The following is a 24,095-nucleotide window of genomic DNA, read 5'->3' on the forward strand; positions in this document are numbered from 1 at the left end:
CCCTTCCTCCCTCCCTCCCTCCCTCCCTCCCTCCCTCACTCACTCATTTTTGAGACTGGGCGTTGCTACATCTTGCAAGCTGGTTTTGAGCTTTTGGTCTTGCTTCAGCATCTTTAGAATATGGGAAGACACGCCTGTGCCACCTTTTGCTTTATCTCTTAAAAATTATTCATTTTTGTATATATGAGCCTTCAGACACATTAGAAGAGGGCATCAGATCCCATTACAGATGGTTGTGAGTCACCATGTGGTTGCTGGGAATTGAACTCATGACCTCTGGAAGAGCAGTCAGTGCTCTTATCCAGTGAGCCATCTCTCCAGTCCTGCTTTATCTTCATATATGGGGAAATTAGTCAGGTACAGCCTCGAGAGGGGACACAGGGGAGACCAGGGAGAAGACATTTACTTTTCTCATATTTTTTTCCAGAATAAACCAATTTATTGTTTTTTAACTCAATCACCATACAGTTAAGTTCAAGGAGGCCAAACATTTGCCCAGTAACCAACACTACAAGCCTCAGTACGCATCTATAGTTAGAACTCTTTCATGGCCATTCCAAAGCAGTGGAGCTGTTAGAATAAGGTCCACACTTATACTGCAGAACCAACTTTACATTTCTTCAGCTTGAACTTCTCGATTAGATTAGACCGTTTGCAATCCTGCACTGCCGCAGCACCTCGCTGAAGCCCTCACAGAGCCTGACATCACTCTGGTTCTGGGCACACTCCAGAAACTGCTTGATCTCTAGAGAGCAAGGTCCAAAAGACTGCTGGCTCTGCGGCTGGGCTCCCTGAGGCTCCTGGTAAGTGATGTCAGGCTTTGCAGGCTCAGCATTTCCACCTCCGCTCAAGCCCATAGCGATGGCATGACCCAGGGTGTGCCCCACTGCAGCCCACAGCCACCCCGGCTGCGGTGGTAGCCATCTGGGCCATCAGGCCTGGCTGCCAGGGGGCAGCAGCAGGTGAGCCAACTGCAGATGGTGCAGCTGCTGCTGGAGGCTGAGCTGCACGTGCTCTTCTGGGAGCGGGCCTCATCTGAGGGGCCCGGTTCCCCGGAGGAGTCATCCGGGAAGTGCGGCTTCGGCTTCCACGCGGCATCGTAACTGCTTGTCGTCTCCACAATCAGAGAAGACAAACTCACTTTTCTCATATTCTAGAGGAAGGTGCCATAGTACATTGTGCTGGCCTATATGAGGCATGCACAGGCTGCTGGGAGCTCTGTTGAGCTTCCTGGGACCGTCAGGGCACAAGCAGAAAGCTTAGGACTTTGGCAGGCTTGGAGCTGTGGGCTGTGTATGGTGTGGCCTCTGGTGGTCTGGCGCTTGGCTCTGGGAGGCAGCCTCAGAGGAAATGGCCCTCTGTCGGTAGGGGCTGGAGCCATGTGGCAGCGTTGACTGATGACCTCGCACAACTCAGACATGCTTCTGGCTGGGCCTTGGCTGCTGCTGGGAGGACCATGTCTTCAACAGTCTGAACGGTTTTGGCCAGCTCAGGCTGGTTTTGAACTCCGAATATTCCTGTTTTAATTTCCTGAGAGCTGGGATGACAGCGTATGCTACCATGCCCAGTCAAAACACCTCCAAGCCTCTTCTTCAAGGACTCCCTAGCCAAAGAGCATGGGGCCCGCTGCTCAGAGTTACAGGAGACTTTAGAGTTGTCAGGTTCAGCAGGCCAGGTGGGTTTGAGGCCTGCACAAGTTGCAGTAGAAGTTCAGAGGCATGGCTGTCATCTCCACTCAGTCCCTGCATGGACCTGTCTCCTAGTACCCTGATCTTAGTCTCCCCAGGGCTGTCTGGGCTCTGGTCTCCTGCAGCCTCTTTGCAGAAGGAGAGGCCACCTGCTCAGGACAGCTCTCAGAGGGAAACTGGAAGTGCTGCTGAGGTTGTCCGAACAGTGTCAGTGTTTTGGCTTTTTTTCTATTATTATTTTATTCTGTATTTTGGTGTTTTGATTATATATATGTGTGTGTGTGTGTGCGTGTGTGTGTGTGTGTCTTTGTGAGTTTTCAAATCCTTAGAAGTTACAGACAGCTGTGAGCTGAACCCCAGTTCCCTGGAAGAACAGTCATCTCTCCAACCCCAATTTATTTGTTTTGAAACAAGGTCTCACTATATTGCCCTAGCTAACCTGGAACTTCTTATGTAGACCAGGCTGGGCTCTAACTCAACAGAGATCCACCTGCTTCTGCCTCCCAAGTGCTTCAATTAAAGGTGTGCGGCACGATAGCCAGCTACAGTGTTTTAAGGTGTGTGTGTGTGTGTGTGTGTGTGTGTGTGTGTGTGAGGGTACCTTGGAGTGAGCCCTGAGCTTTCCCAGTCCTCTGGGGCCCACATTACCCATGTTGTCACCTCTCTGTTTTTCCTGTTGTCGTTTCTCCTCAGGCCTTGTATGACCCCATCAACCCTGACAGGGAGACCCTGGACCAGCCGTCCCTTACTGACCCTGAGCGCCTATCCAGTGAGAAGGATGTGCTCCAGGCTCTGAAGCCCCTGCTGGCCCAGGCCAACTTCTCTCCACTCTCTGAAGATGCCCTGGCCTATGCACTAGTCGTCCATCACCCTCAAGATGAGGTCCAGGTACCTGTCCTCAGAGGAGCCATGTTTGCTAGCCTAGAGGAAGCACACTTCTCTCACCCATCAGGCAAGGGTCATCAGATGAGGGTCTCAGGTGCAGTGCTGGCACCTAAGAGGATATTGTGATAAACAGTATAAAACTATTTCCATGGCATTGGACAGTTGGCTCCATGGTTAAGAACACTTGCTGCTATTGTAGAGGACTAGCACCCACATGGTCACTCACAACAGTCTGCAATTTCAGTTTCAGCAGATCCACTGCCCCTTTCTGGCTTTTTCCAGGTGAGTACAGGCATGCATGCAGTATCCTTACATACATAAAGGCCAAACATCTATACACATAAAATAAAAATAAATCTTAAAAAAATAATCCAAAGGCTGGGCGTGGTGGCACACACCATTAATTCCAGCACTCTGGAAGCAGAGGAAGGTGGGTCTCTGTGAATTCAATGTCAGCCTGGTCTACAGAGCAAGTTCCAGGCAAGTCAGGACTACATAGTGAGACCCTTTCTCAGTATTCCCTGAAAATTTTTTATCTATAAAAATTTCACTGAAAAATAACAAAAAAAAAAAAAAAAAAACCACCTCTCAATCACCTCCTCCTTAAAGTCAACAAAATTGGGAAGCAATACTAAAATCTTCCAGTTCTACATCTTAGTGAACTTTAAGATCTGTTTTTCCTAGACTCTGTCATATTTTGTGGTGTGTCCTGCCAGTGGTGGTAGGACATAGTTTAAGTGAGTGTCAATGTCTTGTCCTTGTAGTTGCTTCATAAATAGAGACACTGAAAACCAATGCTCTTAGGTTCTAAGAAGATTCTTACATATAGGCCCGCCCTAGAGACTGTGCCCTTCTGCAGTGCTCAATGCAAACAACCATGGGTGACTACCTACCTACCCATCCACACTGCATGTTCAGCAATGAAAGGCAGGGGCCATTTCTGACTGGGTCAAGTGTTCTGGTTCCTTGCCCATAACACCTGGCTCAGGCTCAGCTACCTGTGCTTCCTTTTCCTCCTTGGCAGGTGACAATAAACTTGGATCAGTATATCTACATACAGTTCTGGGCCTTGGGCCAGAGAGTTGGGCAGATGCCCCACAAATCCAGTGTGGGCTCCAAGCGTGGCTTCTTCAGAAAGTTGCCCCCTGTGGAGAGGTGAGGAGGCCCTTGTTCCCCAGTTGCAGCAAAAGAGCAAGGTTTGAGCTGAGAGGGACTGACAGGTCTGAAAGGCCGTGCAGCATGGAGACATGGGGTTATAGATCTCTGTTAGTCAGAGTTCTTTAAAGGACTAGATCTCGATCTGTCTCTCTCTCTTACACACACACACACACACACACACACACACACTGGGTTTATCTGGATTTATTAATTTATTAGACTGTCTTCTTTCAGGCTGTGGTCAGGGTAGTCCAGTGGCTGCCTCACAATGGAAAGGGTAAGACTCAGTAGTTGTTCAGTCCTGGAGGTTCCTGGGGAGCTGCTGATTGGAACCTTGCGGTTCATGCTAATACAGGATGATGACTGCCTCAGCAGCAGGATAAATTTGCCAGTGAGAGTGAGAGCAAGCAGGCAAAGCCCAGAAGCTCCCTTCTTCCCATTCTTTTATTAATGTTGAGACATTCACATTAACATTTTATTAATGTTGTTCATTAATAAGGAAGACATGGTCTTCCTTATGTTGCTTTGACTGGCCTGGAACTGTGTAGACAAGGCTGGCCTGAAACTCAGGAAGACCTACCTGCCTCTGCCTCCTAAATTCAAGAATTAAGGTGTGTGTCACCAGACTATCTGGGCTATCACTAGAAAATGGGTTGCCACGTTTTAGAATGCATTTTCCCACCTCAAAAATTCAGTCAAGAAAATTCCTCACAGGAGTGCCCAGAAGCTTGGGTTTTAGATGATTTCAGTCAGTGTGACAACCAGGATTAGCCATCACGAGGTGAGAGGGCTCACATCCTACTTTGTGGCCCTCAGGAGATATTTCAAGCGTGTGGTGCTGGCAGCCCGGACGAAAGGAGGGCACCTGGTTCTGAAGAGCTTCAAGGATACTCCACTGGAGGGCTTAGAGCAGCTGCTTCCAGAGCTGAAGGTGCGCACGCCCATGCTGCAGCGCGCCCTGCTCAACCTGATGCTGGTGGTCTCGGGCGTTGTGGTCTTCGTCAATGTGGGCATGGTGATACTGTCTGACCTCAAGATGGCCACCTCCCTGCTGCTGCTGCTCTTTGCTGCCTTCATGGGCGTGAAGGCCTCCAAGGTGAGCACCCTTGGCTCCTCGCTTGCTTCCTGGATGTGAAGGACTTCCATGCATTGTTCCTGGCGCACAGTGTCAGGAGCTGACACATTACATCCTTTTAATTCCTCTATCAGCACCCTTCAGCCTCACAGGGCTCTCACGCCTCCTGCCTTAGTTTCTTCACTGGCATTTTTAAGAACTTGGTGAAGGTTATGTACTGTAGAACTTGACTGACTGGACATGAGTGTGACTCTACTGTTCTGTCTTAAACAAGTTGCTTAACGTCTTTGTAGCCCAGCTCCTACGCTGTAGAATGAGAATGAGGAGACCTGGTGTAGAGGGGCGGACAGGGATTAAATGAGTCAATGGGAGGCTGGCACAGCGCAGGAAGTACCATGCCAGGTCACTGTTGAGGTGATGGTGGTCACTACAGTGGGGCTCTGTTCCCTACGTCTCCTTCCTGAAGGGTATTATCACTGACAGAGCCAGCTCTAGCCCCAAATGACAGTTTTAGAAACTCAGCTTGGGCTAAGAAGTTGGATATTTTTTAATAAGCTCCTTTTCTGAGTGCCAGCGTGAAGTGCAGGGCCTCCTCAGACTGGCGTTACTCGCCAGCTAGGATTCAGGGTCAAGAGGTCAGGGGGTGCTGATACCCAACGTGTGTTCTCTTGCCATTGCATGCCCTGTTGACTGAGGTGGCTGGGAAGGGTGGCATTTCTTAGTTCTGTGATTGCACTACCTGTCTTAGTTAGGGTTTTACTGCTGAGAACAGATATCATGACCGAGACAAGTCTTATAAAGGACAACATTTAATTGGGGCTGGCTTACAGGTTCAGAGGTACAGTCCATTATCATCATGGCAGGAAGCATGGCAGCATCCAGGCAGGCATGGTGCAGGAGGAACTGAAAGTTCAACATCTTCATCTGAAGGCTGTTAAGCAGAATACTGGCTCCCAGGCAGCTAGGACAAAGGTAGTAAAGCCCACACCCACAAGGTCACACCTACTCCAAAAGGCTACACCTCAGGGCTAAGCCCACTCCCTGACCCCCATAGACGTGTTCAAACACATGAGTCTATGGGACCATATCTAACCATAGCATAATTTTAAAAGTACATTTAGGGTCTGGAGAGATGGCTCAGCAGTTAAGAGCACTGACTGCTCTTCCAGAGGTCCTGAGTTCAATTCTCAGCACCCACATGGTGGCTGACAACCATCTGTAATGGTTCCGATGCCCTCTTCTGGAGTGTCTGAAGACAGCTACAGTATACTCACATACATAAATAAACAAATCTTAAAAAAATAATATATAAAAAAGTACATTTAGTCTAACTTCCAAAGTCCTCATAGTCTATAACAGTATCAACAGTGTCAAAAGTCCAAAGTTCAAAGTCTGTTCTGAGATCCATCCTATCACTTAACTGTAATCTCTGAATCAAGATTGGAAACGAGCTGGGCAAACTCCCAGCTCTGCTGGGCTGGTTCCACTCCCTGTTAGCAGCGTTCCTCAGCAGATAGCCCACGGCTCTGGCATCTCAAACATCTTGGGGTCTCCAAGGCAACTTCAATGTTACACCTTCTTGTTCCAATGTTTGAGATTCACACATGATCTTCTGGTCTTCTCCAAAGGGCTGGCTTCACTTCTCTAGCTCTGTCCTCTGTAGCATTCTGGGCTCTGGTTGATCCACTCCACTGCTGCTGCTGTTCTTGGTGATCATCCCATGGTACTGGCATCTACAATACACTGGGGTCTTCCACTGCAACTAGACTTCACCAACAGCCTCTCATAGGCTCTCTTCATGATACCAAGCCTCAATTCCTTTTCATGACCTCCTTCAGTCCTGGGCTGTCAACTGCAACTGAGGCTGCACCTTCACCAATGGCCTTCCATGGCCTCTCACAGTGACAAGCCTCAGCTGCTCTTCATGACCACTTCATGCCTTCAAAACCAGTACCCCCCGGGTGACTCTTACACATTACCAAGTCCAGCTGCAGCGTGAGGTACAACCTTGGCTATCTCTGGGACACAGCTTCTTTGTGCTCTCAGAAAACACTTCCCAGAAGATTTCACCTCAGTGATGCTGGTCTCTTCTTAATCACCACTAATTTCTTAGCTCCAGCTCACCAGCATCCATTGTCCCAGTAGTCCCTTCTGTTTTTCACTCTAAAGCCAGAGCCACATGGGTGAAGCAGCCGTGTTCTGCTGCTTGCTGGGGCTGGAACATGGCCCCCCTTATTCTATGACATTATCACCAACTCCCTCACTGCCTAAGCTTGACTTTCCTGGAACTTGCTCTGTAGATTGACCTTGAACTCAGAGATCTGTGTGGCTCTGTCTCCTGTAGTCCTGGGAGTAAAGGTGTGTACCATCATGCCTGGATTTAAGTTTTTATTCACCTAGAACGTGCTTTGACCCAGGCTGGCCTTGAACTCAGAGATCTGTCTTCTGGGATTAAAGGTGTGTACCACCACGCCTGGACCTAAACTTAGCTGGATGGGATCTTGTCCCCAAATCCCTTAATCTGTCGTCTCCTAGAACATAGGATTCAGCTCCATTGCACTTCCTGGTGCCCCTGTAATACTTGAACCATATATTTTATATTTTTCCTTTCTAATCTTGCTACGAATGTTCAAAATGCTCTTCAATGAGACTTAACCAGAGAGCAAAGCCTCTGCTGGACTTTTTTGACGCTTCCATTGTCAATACAATTAGTATAAATCTCTTCACCTTAGACTCAGGCAGACTCTTCAGACAAGGGCAAAAAGCAGCCACATTCTTCACCAAAATACCATATAAACAGTCTCTAGGCTACATCCTGAAGTTCTTCACTACTGAACCCTCTTGGGCCAGGTCTGCACAGTTCACTCAATCTCAGCACCAATGTCTTCCATATTCCTACAAGGATGGCCCATTAAGCTCCATTTAAAGCATTCCACCACTTTCCAAATTCAAAGTCCCAAAATCCATGTCGTTCGAAGCAAAAGCATAATCAAGCCTTTAAGAGCAATAGCCCAGTCCCTGGCACCAACTTCTGTCTTAGTTAGGGTTTCACTGCTGTGAACAGACATCATGACCAAGGCAATTCTTATAAAGGACAACGTTTCATTGGGGCTGGCTTGCAGGTTCAGGGGTCCAGTCCGTTATTCCTGCCTCTATGGCAACTGGCTCCTAGGCAGGGACAGAATCCATGGTGTGGGCTCTGAAGAAGGTGCAGCCACACAGCCGTGTTGTAAGCCCCCTGGATGTGTCAGTTCTGGCTGGATTTTGGCATGCTAGGGTGGGCCTAGCAGCTCTGTCCTTACACAGCCCGTCATGTGTCCTGATGTCTGGGCCCTCCCCACATCACCCTTGTAAATAGACAGTGCTGCTCTAGACCACTCTCACTCAAGGCCTTGGAGCTGGTAGGGAGGGGCTGGTAGAAGCAGCCCAAGGGCACAGGACTGCTGTGAGCTCATCCATCCTGGCTAACAGTGGGTTTGCAGTCTGGGTGAGGGCCAGGCCAAGGGGATAGAGGGGCCAGGCTGCAGCCGGTGCCCTTTTCCTGCAATTCTCTTTACAGTGTAGTAGCTTAAACGTTTCTTTCTCAATTATGGAAAGGTTCAAATAGACATAGAAATAGGGTCACCTGCACCCAGTGTTTGGTTTACAACAATCTGATTGCACTGTAACCCCCCATCTGTCTGTACTAGGTCACTATGAAGCAAATTTAGATGTTATTTGGGACTATGGAAGAATACTTGACAGGGATGTACTGGGATTAGAATTTCCTAGGCCCAAAGAACACACACGGGCTGGAGCTAGGCCTCCTGCACATACATATATAGCAGATGTGCAGCTTGGTCTTTGTGTGGGGACCACATGGAGCGGAGGCTATCCCAAAAGCTGTTGCCTATACATGGGATATGTTCTTCTAGCTGAGTTGCCTTGTCTAGCCTTAGTGGGAGAGGATGTGCCTAGCTTCACTGAGATTTGATGTGCCAGGGTTGCAGGGGGGAGGAGAAGCGGAGGATTGTGGGAGTGGGTGAGAAGGAGTGGAGCAGTGAGTGGGGTGTAAAGTGAATAAATAAAAAAAAATTCTAACACACATACACACACAATTTCCTAGGCAAAAACTCATGTTTGAAATCTTTGCATAAACCCATGAACATGTGGGCAGAAAGCAAAGCACTGGTTGGGAGAGTCCGCTTCAGCCTAAACCCAGCCACAACCCAGAGTTGAGCTTAAGAAGTCAGGTTGCTAGGGTGCTCTGGTGCTGAGTGGCCCTGCATCAGTGTGTCTAAGCCTGTGTCCTCACAGGTGTTCGGGCAGCGCCGCAGTGCTCAGGCACTGGAGCTGGCACACATGCTGTACTATCGAAGCACATCCAACAACTCAGAGCTGCTTAGCGCCCTGGCACTCCGAGCACAGGAGGAGCATATCAAGGAAGCCCTCCTGGCTCACAGCTTTCTAGCCCGCCAACCAGGGGGCACTCAAGGCATACCTGAAGGTAAGTCCTCCCTGTCTTCTAGGTCCTTCCTGCTATTGATAGGCCTTCCCTGCTATCCCTTAGGCTCTCCCTGCTGTCCCTGGGCTCCCCTTATTGTCCCCAGGCCTTTTTTGCTGTCCCTAGGCCCTCTCTTTTGTCCCCCAGGCCCTCCCTGCTGTCCCCCAGGCCCTGGTTTCCTTTAGCTCCAGCTTGGACACAGTCTCTCCCTACAGAGACCTCCAGGTGGCTGCAGTCTGAAGTGGAGAGCTGGCTTCTGGCCCAGTCAGGCTGTGATGTAACCTTCAATGGACCTCGGGCCCTGGCCCATCTGCAAGCCCTGACCCCCAGCTTTGGACTGTTCCCACCACCTGAATTGCCACAACTGGACCCGATGGTCCTGGGCACTCCAGAGTCCCCGCAGGCTGCATCGGGTAGTAGCTGCCCCCCACCCTGACCACTTACTACCAGGCCCTGCGCTGGCAGGGTGCCAAGCTCCGCCTCCTCCATGGCAGGCTGTCAATTGTGGCAACTGCATCTCTTTCCTGGACTTTCAGTTGTTGACAGGCTATTATTTCTGTTAGGCCATTAATTTTGCTATGCTATAGACTTAAGAGTAGCCAATCGGGGCCGATGGCAGTTGCTAGGCAGCCTCCTGAGGCCAGCCAATCAAAGCCGTTTATTTTAGCTTGTTATTTTATTTCTTAGACCCGCCCCTGGCGGGAACCTCACCGAGGTCGGTGGAGGAGGCGGGGCTTGGGGAGGCTCGACACAGCTGCTGGATTGCAGCTGCCGTCCAGCATTGGCCACATTGAGATGCACGGGGGGGGGGGGGTGCTGCTTCATAGTCTGTTTAGCCTGAACAGAATTGCTTGCCACATGCACCTGAGCGGGGCCCACTGCAACCCAAGAGAGAGCCGTTTGCCCCTGGCACACAGTGGGTGACAGATACTGGGCACCTCAGCCACAGGCAGCCAATCAGAATGTCTGGAGGAACCTCCTCAGACTCCAAGTGAGCTGAGCCATCTGTTCTGCAGCTGGTCTGTTCTGGTTGGAGGCACTGGAACTTCCTGCCCCAAAGAAGACTTGCAGGATTCCACCCCAAGATCACTCTAGCTCAGGCCCAGCAGGCTCCTAGGCCTGCTCTGCCTTGCTGTAGAAATCATGTTAGCCTGGGTCTCCCTATCCGTGTGCTGTTTTGTCACTTCACCCTCTTCCAAAGGAATAAATCATGCTTAAAATAAATCTGAGTTAGTGTGGCTGCAGGTAAAGAGAGGTTGGGGATCAGAATCCAGGAAAGAGGGTGCGGCTGGGTCTGGGACTGGACTGTTAGAAGCAAGCACTCATACCTGAGGAGAGTTTTGCCTGCAAGAGTCTGGGTCTCACACAGGAAGACAGAGTGAAGAGTGCAGATTGTTCATCACACAGTGGCGCACAGCCAGAAAGTAGGTGCCTGGGAAATCCAGCTGGGACCCATTGCCTGAGAGTAGAGGAGGGTGTCATATTGGCTGTAGAGGTGGCCTTTGTTGATGAGGAAGGGTTAGGTTCTACAGAGGGGAGAACGGTTTGCAATAGGAAACAAGCAGTCATGCAGTGCCTGGGTCAGGAGGAGGTACAGGAGACCATGGACTTAGAAATGCACACAGCCTGGGTTCCTGAGAGAGGCTGCAGAAGCTGGAGCTGGGAGAGGGACTGACAGTAATCTCTGAGGAGGCCTTCAGGGAGGAAGGGGTGCATCCTTGTCTTACCTAGGCAGGGTGCCCTGGGGAAGCTGGCCTCAGCCAGTGTCCCAGGGCACAGAGCCTAGAGTTGAGCTCTGGATGAGACCGAAGAGGACAAGTGTTGTTAAGGAAGGAGTCAGGCTCGTGGCTAAATGGATTTATTTTCTAGGGGACACAGCGCTCATTCACGCTTCCGCAGGTGGATGTACACAATGCCGCTCACCAGAGCGAGTGGAAAAGCCACCCAGGCCAGGGCAAAGCAATAACCAAAGCTGCCCCCACTCGGGTGCTTTGCCAGGATCTCCTCAGCGTGGATGGCATAGATCAGTGCGCCAGAGAAGACAGCTGCACCTGCGGGACAGAGCCACCAACAGACCACCTCAGTGGTTTCCCAGAAACACCACCACCTCTGGTCCCTAACTGCTCATCTTTGAGATAAGGCCATGACAGCTATGCATCCATGAGCCAAACATGCAGACATGAGATGAGTAAATTGGGGGTGCATCTGGGAGCCCAGGAAGATGTTTTCAAAACCACCATGATTAACTCAGCCCTTTGCAACCTGGAGCCAGAAAAAAAAGGGGGGGGGGCTGTGCTTTCAGATCTCACTGGCCTCTTCATCCCCCACTGCCTCAGCCCCAATTTACTTGACCTTAAAAAAAAAAAAGTGGGATATAATGGCTTACACCTGCCCACTCAGCTACCGAGGATGGTGAGGCATGAAGATAGAAGGTTCAAGGCCTGCTAGGACGATTTATCGAAACTTATTTCCAATAAAATAAATAAATAAATAAATAAATAAATAAATAAAAAGAATGTTGAGAGCCCATGCCCAGAGCCCACCAGTGTGGAGCTGGGCACATGCCTCAGAGATGACAGTCCGTCTGGCATGTCACAGGCCCATGTTATAGCCTCAGCATTGGGAGAAGAGAAAAAATCAATTCCTTGAACAGGTGCCCAAGAAACCGCAGTTGGCTGATATGATCCAGAACATTCCTTTTGTGGATCCTTTAGCTGCCTTCATCCTTGGAACCCAAATCATTTACCAACACCTACTTTTCAAGCACTGGCTCACCACGGAACCTCTGAGAAGCACAACTCCACTAGCCCGTGGAGGTCCCAGAGGCTGCTCTCAGGAGAGGGCTGGGATCCTGAGGACGATTTATGTTTGGAGCCTTGAGTGGACTACTCCCATTCCTTGCCTCCATTCCCCAAGCTGGGGGAAGTGCTTACTGGTGCAAAGCTGGCAGAGGCCAGTGGCATAGAAGAGCCCTCCTCTCCGCATGGTGTAGAGTTGGAACATGAAGAGGATGAAGGACAGGCAGCAGAGGATGAGAGACAGCACCATGAGTGCCTGCACTGCCTTCAGCCAGCCTACAGGGGGAGACACAGGTGAGGTCACAGCTGGACCCTCTGTCCCCACTGGGCTGGTCTCTATCTACTCCAGGTTCAGCCAGGCAAGCTTCAGGGGTGCACATGTTACAAGGATTACCAGGCAAACATCTTACTGCTAAGCCCCATCCCCACCCTCACTGGCTGTCATTTAGAATCCTGGAAGGACGCCAGTCCATGTCTTTAGAACTCCGGCCTTTCCCTCTTCTCCCGCAGGTTCAATGAATGGCTCCCACTTTCACAACACTAGCTCCATTTCTTTACAACTCTGAAAAGTCTTTTCAGAATTTAGGGAGCTTTCTCTCCATTCCTTAAGCTACAGCGTGTGGCCTCTGCCCTCTCTGTATTTATCAGAACAGAGGCAGTGCCTTTCCATCCAGACGCCCCCAGCGTCCATGCCGCCCCTGCCCTCAAACCCCCCCCCCCAACCCCCAGGTGCTCAGTTCCTAGGCTAGGTTTCCAACCCTGGTCCTGGCAGGCCTTTCCCTGCCCTCAGCCACATGCTCACCATTCTCACTGACGTTACTGCAGGCCCATGATTGGCTGGTGGTGTTCCATGTGCAGTCATACCACAGGTTCAGGGACTCCTTCTCTGGGAAAGTCCACCAGGACTGGAAGGGACAGAGGCCCGGGAGGGTGAGGTGAGAAACAGGACAAAAGATGTCAGGGAAAGTGGGGATGGAGGCACCTGATGGGCCAACCGTGGGCAAGGCTAGGGGAAAGAAGTAGGGCAGAGGAGGAGTAGGGAGGTTGGAGGCGCAGAGGCAGAGGCAGGAGGTGGAGGCTTAGGGATGGCCTACAGCTGGGGTTCCCAGTGAGCTGGAAGCTTACCTTGTCCAAAGTGGCCACGAAAAGCAAGACAAGAATGAGGATGTGAAGGGCAGAGACCACCAACAGGAGGAGTGACATGGCTGCCAGATGTCTGGCTCAGAGCAGGAGCAGTCAATCCTGGGGAAAGAGGGCAGGGGTCTAGCTTTCTAAATCAGAGAGGAAGGCTGGGGAGGACTCCAGCATCTGCGGGAAGAGGCTTGGTGAGTCTCTTTGGTGTGAGGGAGAAAGGGAGTAGGCTGAACTGAGCAGTTCCTCCCTGGGGAGAAGGGTAAGCCCAGGGACTCCTGTTCCTGGAGGGGGCAGAGTCTGTCCTAGATGGACTTTTGGGACTAACAATGAGTTGGTGTCTCTTCAGTGCCCTGTCCCTGGGCTATGTGGGTCACCTTATGAAAGTTTAAATTGACACCCCTTTCCAATCCATCAGGAGCAGGAATTGCCCCCAGGACAGGCATCCTTGAGTCACTTACTCTCTTCTCCTGGGGTGAGTCATGGGTGACTCATCCTCCCACCTCCCTCCAGCACCAGGGAAATGCCAGCCCCTGGCTGAGTGTCTGTGGTCCTCACCCGACCTAACTGCAGACCTGAGGCGCTGGACACACTGGACACTTGGGGAGATGGATTTGAAGCGGGGAGGGTGTGGTCTGAGTGGAGAGACCACCTCCTAATACCCTTCAGTGTCCAGAGAACTCAGCCAGCCCTGGGAACCCTCCTGCACCCCTTAACCTCAGGAGGGAGTAGAAGACCCCAGGGAGAAGTCACAGGACACTCTTCATGGTGGGCTCTGTTGGGACCACAAGTCATAGACGGCCCTACCCCTTCCTGTATTCCCACCACAAAGGCTGAGAGATCACTTCTTCAATTACCAGTCTCCCCTGGAGCTAAGGGTGGAGGATCTCTTCCTGCCTAAGGTGCCCCTCCCATGGTGCCATGCTGTTTAGTAAATAAAGTCCCGCCTGAATAACGGATTGAAAACTTACCGAGAGTTGCTGAAGAAGTCAGAGTTGGAGTCTGTCCTCGGTTGGGCCTCTTGCCCCGCCCTTCTGCTCCCTCCTTCCACTCTGAGGCCCCCGCCTCCCTCACCGCCTTCCTCCCACCCCTTAATACCCACCCTTCTCCCTCTGCGTTCTCTCTCCCTCCCTTTCTCTCTCTCCTCTGGTGGTTTTCTGCTTCTCTCGACTCTCAATATATACCAACCCTTTTATATCCACTTTAGCCTCGCCCAGCTGAGGTCTCCAGTCAGGGGAGGGCACAAAATCTTGGTTCCTTATTCTCTGCCCACCCAGTCACACAGTAGGCATGTTCTGGGACCTCCTTTCAGGGCTCAGAAAAGAAGTCCTTGGTGCCGGCCCTGGGTTGGGGCATGTTACCTCCTTGCACTGGATGTCTGCTCTCTTTCATGAAGTTTGGGACAGTAGATGACACAAGAATTTGCAGACGGCCAGATCCTGTGACATAGATCAAACTTTGGGCTGGCTCATGGCAGATTTCAAGTATGAATCTATGAAAGTATGAAAGGAGCAGGATATAGCCTTTAAGAATGCTAATGTCACCATTTCTTGGTTGTGTGACCTGGGATAGATTATTTCACTTATTTGGGCCTCAGTTTGCTAATCTGTATAGTGGGTATAACACACTCTATTATAAAGAAAATAGAGTGATGGCAATAATGACTAGGTGGGTGGATGCTAATTAAAAAAGAATAATCCTGGAAAGCCTCTTGGAGGAGGAGGTGATATTTGACCTGAGTCATTTGGACTCTAGGGAGAAAAACAAAATATCCCAGACCCTGAGAAGAAACACCGGCTGTTTGGAGAGCAGACAGAAGGGCCAGTTTGGCTGGAGCATGGGGAGCCTAGGGTGTGGTGAGTGGGACATCAGAGGATTCACTTGAAAATTCATGGAGGACTAAGGATTTTACTGTAAGTGCTGTGGGAGGCCATTAGAATCCTCACAGCACTCTAGTCCCAGGGCTTTAATGTGAACTATCTTCATTTATTCTCCGGGCACTGAGTTAGGGGTGTGGGTAATGACTGAGTATATCTGCATCCCTTGGTCGGGGACCAAGTCCTAGTTCTGATGAAATTAGGGTTGGGGACCTGGATGATGGGGCCAGAGCTGGGTGTGATGACCTGCAGGGGTGAGACCGGGAGCTGGGTACCACACAGCACCGACTCTGCAGCCACTCATTGGCTGCGCGATCATAGGCGTTACTGATGACTTCTCCATGCTTTTCTTCTTCTGTAAAAGAGGGATAGCATAGTGGGTAGCTTAGATCTAGAGCAGTGGTTGGCAATTCTGTACAACTTATAGCAGGCTTTGGAGCCCCGAGTGGAGTCAAGGGAACTATGGTTCAGAGGCTCTAGTAATTGGAGAAAGGGCAAAGACTTGGGTCCAGTGAGTCCTGAAGCTGAAGTTTGGAATCTTAAATGAGGATGGATGGAGGAGAGGGACAGAGATACGAGGAAGTCTAACTCTGGTCCTGGAGAGAGCAGAGGGTGGGTCACTGAGGACAAAATTGGGGGTTGAGATGGAGTCTAGAGCTCCTCTATGATAGCAGGGACAGGAGGCTGCATCCCAGGCCTGGGAGGAGTGTCGGAACCAGGAGCAAGGAAGCTCCCAATGGGCTGAGGAAGCCAGCTGGGAAGTTTTAACATTCCTTAAGAGTTGGAAAAGCTCGGTACTTGGAGTACCTAAGGGAGGCGTTTAGGGAATCCCCAACAATAGTGTCCAGTAGAAGTATCTGGAGAGTAAGGGTGGTGGTGGGATCTCCCCTGCCCAAGCCTCGGAGGAGAGCTGCATCGCAGCCACTTCCTCCCACAGGAAACCGCAGGCGTAGGGCACACCCAGCCTTCAGGCAGTGGCGTCCACAGCTCGCTTGCAAGAGGACCACGTGGGATGAAGAGCTCGGCCAGACGGGACCGCTGGAGGTTCCGCCACTCCTACTTCCGGCTCTGCCCTACGTGCCCTCAAACCGTTGGTTGCACATGCGTAGTGAACCTGTATAGGAACTGAGGTAGTGGTGAGCGTTCTTCCAAACCATGAATTCCCCAAATAACCAGTCCAAGGCACGCACTTCTTGGACTAGTACCTAAGGAACCCGCCTAGTCCCAAGGTCTAGTCTTCTAAATGTTTCCCTTCAGTTTCCACTGCCCATAGTCCCGAGCTGCACGCAACCCACATCGACCTCCCGCGGGGTTCTCTCCGACGCATCCAAGTCAATTCCCCAGCACCTCACTTGGCTCTTTTTAAATAAGAGGGCCTGCCTCCAAACCCAAAGCCCTGCCTTCTCACTGAACCCCCTGGCCGCTCTTTCTAATCCCCGCCCCTTACAGACCATGACCATCTCCCCTGTAGTTAAGCTCTTTACTGGACTCTGGCTCCACCCTTCTGCCTGCAGTCCCGCTCCATCCTAGTCCCAAGTCACACCCCTTACAGCATAGAAGTCCCTCCTCTTCGCTATTAACAGCCTCTGGCTCCGCCTCTTCTCAGTACTACACTTTCTCCCCTCCCCTTTTACAATAAGGACGTCTACCCGAGGCCCCCTTGATCCTACCTATGCTCCTCCCCTTCCCCTCTCTCCTAGCCTTGGCTCCCTAGTCTCCTGGCTCCTCCTAGGGCGGGGATTCGCAACCTTTTTAAGGCTGCGTCCTTTTAATGCAATTCTTTATGCTGTGGTGACCCGCCCTACCATAAAATTATTTTTGTTGCTACTGCATAAATAACTGTAGTTTTGCTAGTTATGAATCGTAATGTAAACATCTATGTTGTCCGATGGTCTTTGGTGACCCCTCTGGAAAGGTCGTTGGATTCCGAGACGGGGTCGCGACCCACTGGTTGAGAACCACTCTTCTTTAGGCTCCCGCCCACCCAGGCCATGCCCCTTCTCTGTCCAAGACTGGAGTCTACTGAGTCTTCCACTGGTCTCTCCTGCCCGCCCCTTCCGCTGTCCTCAGGCCCTGTTGGCCCCTTGTCTCCCCAGTAACCAGACTACAACAGTGAGAGTGGAGCTACAAAGACTGGTCAGGCACTCAGGCAGGTAGAGCCGAGACCTCGCCCCCACCCCATCCCAATCCGGCCGGGGCTCAGAGGTGCGGAGAGACGGCCCAGGGACCGAATCAGAGTCAAGCCGCAGGAGCCAGATTGTGTGTGAGCGATGTCCCGGTGAAGTTCTTGAAGGGTCGAGGCTCTGAGAGGCCACACTGCTGTTGGTCGCTCTGTGAGCTGGCTTGGGCTCTCTGAGGCTGGTGTCCCCTTGCAGGAGCGCCACCACTATGTCTAGGATGCGTTTGGGTCTGTCCGCCAGGAGCGCTCGCTCTGAAGAAGGAAGCGAGATCTTCCTGGAGGGATCAGGTAATTGATAATTCCCCGTCTCCTCCGAAGTTCCTTTTCTGTTCTCAGCTTCTTCAAGTTCCAGAGCCAGAGGTGGATGGCCATCCAGGAGTGCCCTTTCCTCGGAGCAGATTCGAGTCGAAACAGAGGGGGCTCCTGGGAGGTAGTGGGGCCAAGCCAGGCAGTGGGGTAGCCAGGAAGACATCGGACTTCAGGAGAGGTTTGAATGGGGTCCAGGACATCCAGAAAATAGCTAGGGGAGGACCAATGAGCTGGTGTAACTAGTAAAGGCTCTTGGCATCAAACTGACGGCCTGAGTTCCACTTGGGAACCCAGGTGGTGGGAGAAGAAAACCCACTACCCTGGGCCGCTCCTACACTACACAAGTGTAATTTAAAACAGAGAAAAAGGACCTGCATGATGGTGCACATCTCTTATCTCTGCTGGGGAGGCAGAGGTAGTTTGAGTTTTAGGCCAACCAGGGCTACATAGTAAAACCCTGTCTCAGAAAAAAAAAAAGCTGGAGAGAGAACAGCTTATGGCTAGGGTGGCTATTGTAGGAGTGTGAACACAGTTTTGGGTCAGTTCTCAGTTGAGGGTGGGAAGCTGGTGGGAAAAGTGGAAGTGATGGTGTGGTGGTTTGTATATGCTTGGCCCAGAGACTGGCACTATTAGGGGAAGTGTGGCCTTGTTGGTGTAGGTGTGGCCTTATTGGAGGAAGTGTGTCACTGTGGGGGTAGGCTTTGAGACCTACCTTCTGGCTGCCTGGGAACTAGTCTTTTCCTGTTTGCCTTTGGAATAAGACCTAATGTAGAACTCAGCTCCTCCAGCACCACACCTGCCCAGATGCTGCCATGCTTCCTGCCACGATAATAATGGACTTCATGAATCTTTAATCCTGTAAGTCAGCCCCAATTAAATGTTGTCCTTTATAAGAGTTGCCTTAGTCATGGTGTCTCTTCACAGCAATGGAAACCCTAAGATAGAAATTGGTACCAGGAGTCGGGTATTGCTGTGATAGGTCTGACCATGGTTTAGTTTTTGGAGGAATGTGGATTTTAAGACTTTGGATTTGGAAAGCAGTGGAATGCTTTAAGTGGGGCTTAATGGGCCATCTTAGTAGGAATATGGAAGACATTGGTGCTGAGGTGAGTTGAACTGTGGAGGCCTGGCTCAAGAGGTTTCAGAGAAGAAGAATGTTAGTATGTGGCCTAGAGACTGGTTGTGTGTGTGTGTGTGTGTGTGTGTGTGTGTGTGTGGTGGTGGTGGTGGTGGTGGTTTGGTGAAGAATGTGTCTGCTTTTTTCCCTTTTCTGAAGAGTCTGCCTAAGGCTAAGGCTAAAGTGAAGAGAATCACATTAAATTGAACTGACAAAGGAAGTCTCAGAAAAGCCCAGCACAGACTTTGTCCTCTGGTTGACTCTCATGAAGAACATTTTGATCAAGTATAGCAAGCTTATAACAAAAAAATACAAAATGTATATTCAGGTAATAAAGGGACACCAGGAAGTGAAACGGAGCTGAATCTTGTGCTCCAGAAGATAAACAGATTAAGGGAGTGGTGACCTCAGGGCGAGATCCCACCTAACTGTTTGTGTTTGCAGTTGAATAAGGAATAGTTATGTCATGTTAGGTGTTATTACCTGGTTATTGTTTTCATTTGGACTTTTAATCTGGCATGAACTACAATCCAGGAATTGAGGGCATATTTGTGGATCCAGATCTTGAGGCATAGTGACCATGAAATTTTAGGCCCAGGCTTGGTGGTGTCTGCCTTTAATCCCAGGACACAGAGGAAAGCAGATCTCTGAGTTTAAGGCCAGCCTGGTACACAGCAAGTTCCAGGTAAAGAAAAGCTTAAGTCCAGGCATGGTGTTACAGATTTTAATCCCAGCATTCAGGAGACAGAGCCATGCAGATCTGTGAGTTCAAGGTCAATCTACAGGGCAAGTTCCAGGACAGCTAAGCTTAGGCAGTGAGGGAGTTGGAAAACAGAAAGCTGGTGATGATGTAATAGAACAAGGGGACGTGTTCCAGCCCCACCAAGCAGTAGGACTGGGCAGCTTTGAACATGTGGCTTTGGCTTTAGAGTCAAGCCTAGAAGGGGACAATTGATGCTGGTTAGCTGGAGCTAAGAAATGAGCGGTGATTAAGAAGAGACCAGCATCACTGAGTGAAATCTTCTGGGAAGTGTTTTCTGAGAGCACAAAGAAGCTGTGTCCCAGAGATAGCCAAGGTTGTACCTCACGCTGCAGCTGGACTTGGTAATGTGTAAGAGTCACCCGGGGGGTACTGGTTTTGAAGGCATGAAGTGGTCATGAAGAGCAGCTGAGGCTTGTCACTGTGAGAGGCCATGGAAGGCCATTGGTGAAGGTGCAGCCTCAGTTGCAGTTGACAGCCCAGGACTGAAGGAGGTCATGAAAAGGAATTGAGGCTTGGTATCATGAAGAGAGCCTATGAGAGGCTGTTGGTGAAGTCTAGTTGCAGTGGAAGACTCCAGCGAATTGTAGATGTCAGTACCATGGGATGATCACCAAGAACAGCAGCAGCAGTGGAGTGGATCAACCTGAGCTTAGAGTGCTACAGAGGACAGAGATAGAGGTGTGACACCAGCCCTTTGGAGGAGCTCAGAAGATCATGTGTGGATCCCAGACATTGGAATAAGAAGTTGTAACACTGAAGTTGCCTTGGAGACCCCAATATGTTTGAGATACCAGAGCCATGGGATGCCTGCCAAGGAAAGCTGCTAACAGGATGTGAAACCAGCCAAAGAGAAAGAGTTGTGCTACAGTCAACAAAACAGAGAAGAGTTGGAGATCTGAAGAGCACTCAGACATGGAGGTGCGGAGTTTGGAGTGTGCCCAGCTGGGCTTTGGTCTTGCTTTGGGAATTACAGTTAAGTGATTGGATGAACATCAGAAGAGACTTGAACTTTGGACTTTTGACATTGTTGAGACTGTTATAGATATAGGGACCTTTCTAGTTGGACTAAATGTTTTAGTGTCATGCTGTGTCTAGGTATGGCCTCCATAGACTCATGTGTTTGAATAAGCCTATGGGAGCCAGAGTGGAATGTGATTGTGTATGCTTGGCCCAGAGAGTGACACTATTAGGAGATGTAGCCTTGTGGAGTAGGTGTGTCCTTGTTGGAGTAGGTGTGTCCTTGTTGGAGTAGGTGTGGCCTTGTTAGAGTAGGTGTGGCCTTGTTGGAGTAGGTGTGGCCTTGTTGGAGGAAGTGTGTCGCTGTGTGGGTGGGCTTTGAGACCCTCCTCCTAGTTGCCTGGGAGTCAGTCTTCTCTTGTTTGCCTTTGGAACAAGCTATAGAACTTTCAGTTCCTCCTGCACCATGCCTGCCTGGATGCTGCCATGCTTCCTGCCATGATGATAATGGACTGAACTGATGAACCTGTAAGCCAGCCCCAATTAAATGTCCTTTATAAGAGTTGCCTTGGTCATGGTGTCTCTTCACAGCAATGGAAACTCTAAGACAGATGGGTATGGCAGGCTCCTCCGGCCTTGGATGCCAGACTGATGTGTCCGAGAGGAAGGGAGGGTCCATTCTGGGTGTAGGAAATCCTTGAGGACTTTGTAGGGAGATGAGTGGGAGACTGGATGGAGCCCAGAGGATAGTAGGAGAGAGGCCACTGCAGTCCCACAGAAGGCTAAGAGGGCGCCACTTTCTCTAGTCCCCGTTGGTTTAGACTGGAAGGCATTTTAGGAGCATCCCTAAGCCAGAATGGTTGTGATGGGAATGGGTCAGTTTGGCTACTGGGGGCACAGAGACTGAGATGAGGACCCATAGGATGCCAGGGCTGGGACTGGGGTACAGTTGCAGTTTTTGAGATCCTAAAGAGACCTCTGGGGAGAACTGGCAGTCCCGATCCCTTTGAGCCCTTTGCCTGATCTCATCCACAGTGGATGGGGAGCTCAGCCGCCTGCAGAGACAGCGCAAGGTGATGGAGTTGGAAAGGCGGGCATACAGCAAGGAAGTTCATCAGCGCATCAGGAAGCAAGTGTAAGCTGGGGGAAAGTAAAAGGGACTTCAGGAGGAGGGGAGGAGGAAAGAAGGGTAGGGAAATGTAGGGGTGAGGAAGGATCCGGGACGGGGGATGGTCATGAAAAGGACACGATAAAAGGTAGGAACAGGAAGAGGTTCAGGGTCTGAGAGTTGCGGTATTTCTGGAGAGTCGGGTGCTGGGGTAGAGAAAAGAGTGGAATCATTGGGACGAGGTGGGAGAAGCACAGGGTCACGGGGTGGGGCTCAGTCAGGAGCGCTGGCTGGAGCTGGTTGTTGAGTATTGCCACTTGCTGGTGTGGACCGCCTGCTCCTCTGGGATGGGGATGGACAGCGAGGAGATTCGGCAGCTGGAGATGCTTCGAGCCAAACTCCAGATGCAGATTAACGTAGCACAGAGCCAGGTCAAGCGACTGGGAGACAAGAAGCATTTGGCAGACATGGACCATCTTCTCAAGTGCCGGGCCCAGGTTCAGGTCGAAATTGAGGCGCTGCAAGAGCAAAACCGGGCCCTGGACAAGCAGGTGGGTTCTCTTAGTTGTCTGCCATCCCATCAGACCTTGTAGTAACTGTTCTAAGTCTTGGTGATCTTATCTGAACAATGAAGCCACCAAAAGCATCCACTCAGAGCTCCACCCAGAGCTAGGGATGGTGTGTACTCCTGTAAAGCCAACACCCTGGAAAACTGAGGCGGGAAGGTTGCTGTAAATTCAAGGCTACAGGCGGCAAATCCCACCTCCTATCCCCTGCAGTGTGCCAAGCAAAAGAAAACACTCACAAACTCACACTAAATTTTAGCTGGACTGTAGACCTATTTGGATACTTTTAACCACCAGAAAAGAATGGTTTTTTGTTTGTTTTGTTTTTTGAAACAAGGTTTTACTATGGTGTCTTGTAACTCTGTGTGTAGACCAAGCTATCCTTAAACTCATAGAAATGTCTGACTCTGCCTTCCGAGTGTTGGGATTAAAGGCATGGGCTACCACCATACTGGACCCTGGGAGGCATTTTTGAACTAGTGGTACCTAAACTTGCTTTGTCTTGGAGCTCTTAATTTCTTCCTTCCTTCCTTCCTTCCTTCCTTCCTTCCTTCCTTCCTTCCTTCCTTCCCTCCTTTCTCTCTCTCTCTCTCTCTTTCTTTCTTTTTAAAGATTTATTTATTCTATGTATATGAGTACACTGTAGCTGTCTTCAGACACACCAGAAGAGGGCACCGGATCTCATTACAGATGGTTGTGAGCCACCATGTGGTTGCTGGGAATTGAACTCAGGACCTCTGGAAGAGCAGTCAGTGCTCTTAACCACTGAGCCATCTCTCCAGCCCCTGGATCTCTTAATTTCTAAGTAAGGTTCTGTTTGTTTGTTTTTAAAGTTTTTTAAAAAATTTTTATTATGCACACTATGTTATGTCTGCATGTATGCCTGCATGCCAGAAGAGGGCACCAGATATAGATGGTTATTTACCACCATGAGGTTGTTGAGAATTGAACTCAGGACCTCTGGAGGATCTTCTCATGCTCTTAATGTCTGAGCCATCTCTCTAGTCCTTTTAAATTTTATTTACTGATTTTTATGTACACTGGCATTTTCCCTGCATGTCTGTGTGAGAGTCAGATGCACTGGGACCAGAGTTACAGATAGGTGTGAGCTGCTGTGTGGGTGCTGGGGATTGAACTCGGGTCCTCTGGAAGAGCAGCCAGTGCTCTTAATCACTGAACCATTTCTCCAAACCCTTGGTGTTTTGTTTTGTTTTTTTAATTCTCTATTTTGTGAAACAAGAAGAGGGCATCAGATCCCATTACAGATGGTTGCGAGACACCATGTAGTTGCAGGAAATTGAACTCAGGACCTCTGGAAGAACAGTCAGTGCTCTTAACCACTGAGCCATCTCTCCAGCCCCTGTTGGTTTTGTTGTTGTTTGTTGTTTGTTTTGTTTTGTTTTTAATATGAGAGAAGCCTCAAGAAGTCAGAACCATGATGAGAGACAGTTCTGAGAGCTAAAAGCCTTGATTTGCAGCTTGGCTGATTTTTACATTTTTGCTGACACTCTTACCCTGATGGTGGTGAATGGTCTGAGGGTGATCCAGCTAAGTCACACCCACGTTGGGCTGCTAAGCTCACAGAATGTGACAGGATGATGACAGTCACTCCCTTGATTGGGTTATGACAGTGGGACCTCCTTTTACTAGACTGCAGACTGAAGGGAAGCCAACCACCAGCACTGAAGAGCTGCCATGCCAGGTAGAGAAGATCCTCATGGTGGGGACGGCAGAGGGCCCTCAGTGGTGAGGGCTGTGCTGACTAGTCCTGCGTCATCTTGTCTCAGTGGTGAGGGCTGTGCTGACTAGTCCTGCGTCATCTTGTCTCAGTGGTCAGGGCTGTGCTGACTAGTCCTGCGTCATCTTGTCTCAGTGGTGAGGGCTGTGCTGACTAGTCCTGCGCCATCTTGTCTCAGTGGTGAGGGCTGTGCTGACTAGTCCTGCGCCATCTTGTCTCAGTGGTGAGGGCTGTGCTGACTAGTCCTGCGTCATCTTGTCTCA

The 24,095-nt window shown here is 50.3% G+C and overlaps 3 protein-coding genes and 1 pseudogene across 5 annotated transcripts in view; 2 read left to right on the forward strand and 2 right to left on the reverse strand.

Annotated features, from left to right (window-relative positions):
* The window catches only part of Tmem143 (transmembrane protein 143), a 15,963-nt gene extending 5,450 nt beyond the window's left edge, over positions 1–10,513 (forward strand). Inside the window, exons 4-8 of one of the 2 annotated variants that reach the window (XM_028788906.1) lie at positions 2,382–2,576; positions 3,598–3,728; positions 4,548–4,827; positions 9,103–9,292; positions 9,505–10,513. In XM_028788906.1, the coding sequence (XP_028644739.1) occupies positions 2,382–2,576; positions 3,598–3,728; positions 4,548–4,827; positions 9,103–9,292; positions 9,505–9,725 (1,017 nt within the window). In that variant the 3' untranslated portion in view covers positions 9,726–10,513. Of the gene's footprint in view, positions 1–2,381; positions 2,577–3,597; positions 3,729–4,547; positions 4,828–9,102; positions 9,293–9,491 lie in introns of both variants that reach the window. The other variant, XM_028788907.1, reaches the window with a different exon arrangement.
* On the reverse strand, positions 639–1,420 carry LOC114640029 (annotated as a pseudogene).
* Positions 10,514–11,131: 618 nt separating the features above from the next.
* On the reverse strand, positions 11,132–14,524 carry Emp3 (epithelial membrane protein 3). The gene is made up of 5 exons (XM_028788908.1): positions 14,190–14,524; positions 13,213–13,329; positions 12,890–12,992; positions 12,223–12,363; positions 11,132–11,340 (listed from the first exon to the last, which is right to left on the reverse strand). Exons 2-5 carry the CDS (start codon positions 13,288–13,290, stop codon positions 11,171–11,173), a joined length of 492 nt encoding a protein of 163 aa, XP_028644741.1. The 5' UTR covers positions 13,291–13,329; positions 14,190–14,524; the 3' UTR covers positions 11,132–11,170.
* A 2,704-nt stretch (positions 14,525–17,228) lies between these two features.
* Positions 17,229–24,095, forward strand: part of Ccdc114 (coiled-coil domain containing 114) — a 24,570-nt gene continuing 17,703 nt past the window's right edge. The window contains exons 1-3 of one of the 2 annotated variants that reach the window (XM_028788959.1): positions 17,229–17,562; positions 21,456–21,555; positions 21,890–22,079. In XM_028788959.1, the coding sequence (XP_028644792.1) occupies positions 17,484–17,562; positions 21,456–21,555; positions 21,890–22,079 (369 nt within the window). In that variant the 5' untranslated portion in view covers positions 17,229–17,483. The remainder of the gene's footprint in view (positions 17,563–21,455; positions 21,556–21,889; positions 22,080–24,095) is intronic. The other variant, XM_028788958.1, reaches the window with a different exon arrangement.

This window comes from Grammomys surdaster, unplaced genomic scaffold (assembly GCF_004785775.1).
Source record: "Grammomys surdaster isolate TR1022 unplaced genomic scaffold, NIH_TR_1.0 125769, whole genome shotgun sequence".
Taxonomy (NCBI): domain Eukaryota; kingdom Metazoa; phylum Chordata; class Mammalia; order Rodentia; family Muridae; genus Grammomys; species Grammomys surdaster.

Excerpts from the sequence above, each read along its gene's own strand:
- Emp3 (XM_028788908.1), bottom strand. The coding sequence starts at position 13,290 with ATGTCACTCCTCCTGTTGGTGGTCTCTGCCCTTCACATCCTCATTCTT. Across the intron at positions 12,993-13,212 it reads TCGTGGCCACTTTGGACAAG|TCCTGGTGGACTTTCCCAGA; the intron begins GTAAGCTTCCAG and ends TGTCCCTTCCAG. Across the intron at positions 11,341-12,222 it reads CCTCTGCCAGCTTTGCACCA|GTGCAGCTGTCTTCTCTGGC; the intron begins GTAAGCACTTCC and ends TCTGTCCCGCAG.